The sequence below is a fragment of the Nelumbo nucifera genome, chromosome 1, assembly GCF_055504915.1.
Source record: "Nelumbo nucifera cultivar China Antique chromosome 1, China Antique-T2T, whole genome shotgun sequence".
Classification (NCBI taxonomy): domain Eukaryota; kingdom Viridiplantae; phylum Streptophyta; class Magnoliopsida; order Proteales; family Nelumbonaceae; genus Nelumbo; species Nelumbo nucifera.
Window position 1 is genome coordinate 213,776,890 of NC_142649.1, and position 4,903 is coordinate 213,781,792.

Genomic DNA, 4,903 nt, shown 5'->3' on the forward strand with positions numbered 1-4,903 from the left:
CTCAATAACCTTTCTCTTCATTTCCAAGACTTAGGCCTTGAGTTGTTAGAGGCCTACACCTTTAAGCCTTTAGCCTTGTGATGTGCAAGGCCTAAGGCTTAAATAAGGACATTTTTTTGGGAATATTGTTAATGGGAGTTACTATTATATATATATATATATATATATATATAAATGATAAAATTTTCAAGGGTATAATAATATACCCAACTTCAGTTTATGTCAATAGGAGTCCACAACCTCAATAAGAACTTATTCACTAGAAGACAAAGCAATAAGCCTTTTTAATTTAGCATATTCAGCTTAAGTTACCTCATCTAAATAACTTCTTTATAGACTATATAGCTAAAATTAAAATTCTAAAACAAACCAATGGAACTACAAAGCAATTTTTTTCTATCAATAATGGAACTACAAAGAATAGACCAACCTTGATGCTTTTAGACCACAATGAGAAAGAAAACCCCAAGGAAAAAAGTATTAGAGAAAATATAAAATGCAAAGAAATAATAAGTTTGACACTTGGGATATATGATTATTTTTTAATAAAAAAAATTGTTGGCTTGGTCCCTGAATCAGGCCAAATTCAGGTTGAGTTGGGTGATGTAAATCTTGAAAAAATAACTTATCTTTCTCCTTCATTTGTTTTTTCTAATAAATATAAATACATAGTTTTTATTTATTTATTTATTTTTGTTTGAGGTTTATGCCTTAAAACGCCTTGAGGCTTAGGCGTTAACCCCTTCACACCCAACTGCCTCGCCTCTGCCTTTAGCCTTTTAAAACCTTGGTTGCAACCTTAATTAAGATCACTATATATTCATTAATATAAAACTTATCTATGAAATAGCAAATTTGGATTTATGGTTGTTTAGTATCATTGCCATTTTAAGCTCAAACTTTTAAAGAGGTATCGACATTTCACATTAAAACATCAACATAGGAATTTAGGTTTAGAGATGGAATTTGTTTGGTTGATATTATAAATGCTTTTTGATGATTGGTTCATTACTTTACATAGATTAACATGTAGATGTTGATGTAATGGTTTTAGAAGCATTGTTTTAGTCGAACTAAGCCAAAACAATTAAAAATTGCACTTCTGCCTAACCCGGCGTAAAAACTTTGGATTGGGTTGGGTTAGCATTGGGGGTTAGACAACTTAAGAACACGATTTATTATCATATTGAATTCCATTTTCAAGCAAACTATTATTATTTATTATTTGCTTTACAGACAATCAATGACATCTTTAATGACAAAATAATAAATGGAAAATGAAGTATTACATCCATAAAATTCCTAAATAGGTTTAAAACTATCCCATCTCTGGACCAAAGCTTTTGAATGCACAAGATGCATTCCCCAACTTCTTTGCTTCAGTTCTGTGATCTACTTATCTTCACGATCAATATCTGCACCCTCCATAACCTGGAAAATGGAATAAGGAACTAATTAAGTAAATGCAACCATACAAGGAAGGATATTGTCCAACCCTAACCCGATTCTCAATATTCCTCACCAGACCGCCACCCAAACCTACTTTTTGGGTTAGATACTTAGATTGGGCCGAACCAGACCAGATTGAAACCCTAACCACACCGTCGTGGCCAAGGCCCAAGGGGAGCTCTCATTCTCTTCCCACAAGTTCTATTTTCAGACTGATCAATGGTTATCTCGCAGGCAGGTTTAATTAGTTAAGAACAAAAATTAATAAAATCATGCAATAAATAAAATAGGTAGCGGTATGAATCTAGAATTCGTGCTTACTTGGATCAACTGTAGAGATTGCCCCGGTTTGGGCAAAATCGCAATCATAAGCATTACGCCCCGTTGCCTGGTAGTAGGCATTCATGACATAAGCAGCATGGGCCTGAACAGTGTTGGGCAAGAAGCAGGCACCTCCATCTTGTATAGGTCGGCAATCAAAGCCCAGCCCACATACGTAGTCAATGTTATTTTGGAGAGCCTTTGGGTCGGCATCTGATTTTGGAAGGCACCATCGTTTTTGCTTTGGTGTCACTACTGGGCTCGGATTCAAAGGCAAGGATGCACTTCTCTGCCGAAGCCAAAATTTATTATTTATCAAATCAATAAGATATCTAAATGAAAGGGGGTGCTGGCCTACTGGGCCTATGGGCGATGGGGGAAGGAAGAAGGAAGAAGGAAGAAGGAAAGAATAATGTATTTAATGGACTGTAACTACTTGAACAAAATTTAGACTTTTATGGGCTAAAATTTAGCAAGTCTTCCCGGCCCAATCCTCCATTGGGATTGGGTTTTCCTCTGTCATCGGGTACGGGAACCCGATTATTACATAGATGAAGAATGAAGATGAAGGGAGATGGTAGAGCTACAGCTACCGTCCAATATCATTTCGATCTGCGAGACTGTGTAATGTAACTAAAACCCACCAAACAAACAAATGAAACAAAGGGTTGCCCAAGAGAATTACTATCGCCAGCGCACGATCGGGGTTGGGCCGTATTGATGCACATGCATTAGAATGACTTGCGCTTACCGTGGGTCGTTGGATACCGATGTCATATACTGGAGTCATGTCGGGTTGGAAGAGCCCGAAGTTCCTCTCGTATGTTGGTCCGGGCTTTAAATTTTCATTGAAGAGAGCAAAGATGTATGTCTCAAAGGTTCGATTGGGCATGAGAGGAGTGCCTACACCGTATGTGACATGTTTTATGAGATTCCCGTTGTACTCTGCGGCATTTTCCGAATCCACACCAAGCTGCCCAGGATCTGCGAGCGATGGCCACCCAGTCTCGGCTATAACTATATCAACGTCTTCAAAGCCAAGGAGCTTCATTGCAGAGAAAGTAGCGTCCAATTGTCCATCTAACATGTTCGTGTAAACAAGTCGGGTGTTGTCGTCCAACACCCCGGAATTTGGACGGAACAGAGCGTAGTCCAGTGTGCCTTCGGAGCAACCAAAGAAGGGATATGGGTTTATCATGAAAGGGGAATTGGTGGCCTTTAGGAAGCTAAGCAATGGCTTTAGTACAACGGTGTCATAGCCTCGCCGGAACTTTCCAGTTGATGGTGGGCTAGAAGTTGAGAGGATGCCTAGGGAGTGTGGTGTTGAGACCTGAATCCGGCGATCAAGAGAGACTCCGACAAGGGCAGTGTGGAGGTTCTGCATTGCCGGCACAAGGCTTGCGATCAACAACTTGTTGGCGGTTGATAGAACTTCGTTTCCAACTAAGATTCGGATTATGTTGGTAGAGGGTGTATAGGGGAGAACATTGGATTTCACCCAATGTTGAGCAAAGGAAAGCTTGGTGAGGTCAGGTATTTGCTGGTTGGGCACGGTGATGGTGACGGCAATGCCAGTGTGGGCGAAGGCTTGCAAAATTGCAGGGTTGGCATCAAATAGCCTCACACGATTGATTGTTGTTTCTTCTAAGAGGAAATGTGCAACTTCAGCTGGTGGAGGGAGGTTATTTGCGATGGTGCCATAGTTGACACCAATGGTTCCTTGTACGCCTGTCACACCAGCAATAACATTAATATATATATAATTTAGTCACCTACACTAATCAAACAAATTACATAGAGTTATGTAATTGTACTGTACATTCTTCACCCTCTCTCTCTCTGTGAGGAATTATAGTATGGACGCTTACCTCCAACGAGAGTGGCTGCAATTAGAAGCAATAAACCACTGACGGCTGAATTAGCTGCATGACGAATGGTTCTCTCCATGACTATGGTGGGTAGGTGAAGTGGATGAGTTGCTGGTAGCCATTGCTGAAGTAGGGGAGCTTCAGGGAGATAGAGATGCTTTTCTTTCGGAGTAGGGAGTTGTAGGTGCGGTGGTTATTAACTTTTTATATTGTTGGAGAAAACTTCACTGCCCTTGTTCCCTTTATGACTCAGACACCTTTAGCTTTTCTTTTCCCTTTGAATCATTTCTTTTCTGCTTACTGCTAGAATGGATTCAGCTAGTACTTGGTGATTTTGCTTTAGTGCCGGCCGGGAATAATCTTTTCTTACTCAAGTGAAGAAGAGCCTGGTAGGGGTAAGAAACTTTTTTTCTACTGAACCCAACAGGAAATTCAGTGATTCAGTCCGTGCAAAACCCGTTTGAACACCGTTGCACAGTCTTTACAGCCTCTACTTATGTGTTTTATTTCATGGGAGAGATATTATTCGAATGGGACTTGTACTGACTGAATCCGGTTTTGATTTTTGGGAAATCGGTTTTAGTGAGAGCAAGACCCGTTCGAATAGGGGTGTAAACGGATTGAATTTGAATCGAATCAGGTAATATCCAAATTCGAATTTGATTAGAAAATCTGATATCCGAATTCGATTCAATATCTGACGGATATTGAAAATTAATATCCGTATTTGAATTCGATTAAATATTTGAATATTCCATTCCATTCCATTCGAATTCGATTAATTAATTATTTTAGATAATTAATAAATATATAAAATAAATATTTTATTGATATAACGTATATAAATATGTAAATTATTTATATAACTTAATTATTATATATATTATATAAAATATTTTATATATTATATATAAGAATTAAAGAATCGGTAGAATTTGAATATTTATCGAATCGAATCAGGTCATATCCGAATTTGAATCCGATTAACTATTCGATAGGAATAGGATACCCGAATTCGACTGATTAAATATTTGAATTATCCAAATTTGATTCAATTATGTTGAATATCGAATTCGAATACCATTGACACTCCTACATTCGAACACCGTTCACCGATATACTCATGGGATACATGGATGTCTGTCTGCGTGAAACGACATTTTTGATTAATCTTCTTGGAATTTGGACCCAAACTTCGCAACCCTACAAAACATACCAATCAAGGGCAACGCTCATGATCCACTCGAAAGAGAGGAAAGTAGAAA

At 38.4% G+C, this 4,903-nt stretch overlaps 1 protein-coding gene across 1 annotated transcript; it reads right to left on the bottom strand.

The window, feature by feature from the left end:
• Nucleotides 1-1,186: 1,186 nt before the first annotated feature.
• Nucleotides 1,187-3,823, bottom strand: LOC104604737 (O-Glycosyl hydrolases family 17 protein). The gene is made up of 4 exons (XM_010269228.3): nucleotides 3,639-3,823; nucleotides 2,522-3,498; nucleotides 1,771-2,059; nucleotides 1,187-1,431 (listed from the first exon to the last, which is right to left on the bottom strand). The coding sequence occupies exons 1-4, from the start codon at nucleotides 3,715-3,717 to the stop codon at nucleotides 1,409-1,411; spliced, it is 1,368 nt and encodes a 455-aa protein (XP_010267530.1). The 5' UTR covers nucleotides 3,718-3,823; the 3' UTR covers nucleotides 1,187-1,408.
• Between the last annotated feature and the right edge of the window lie 1,080 nt (nucleotides 3,824-4,903).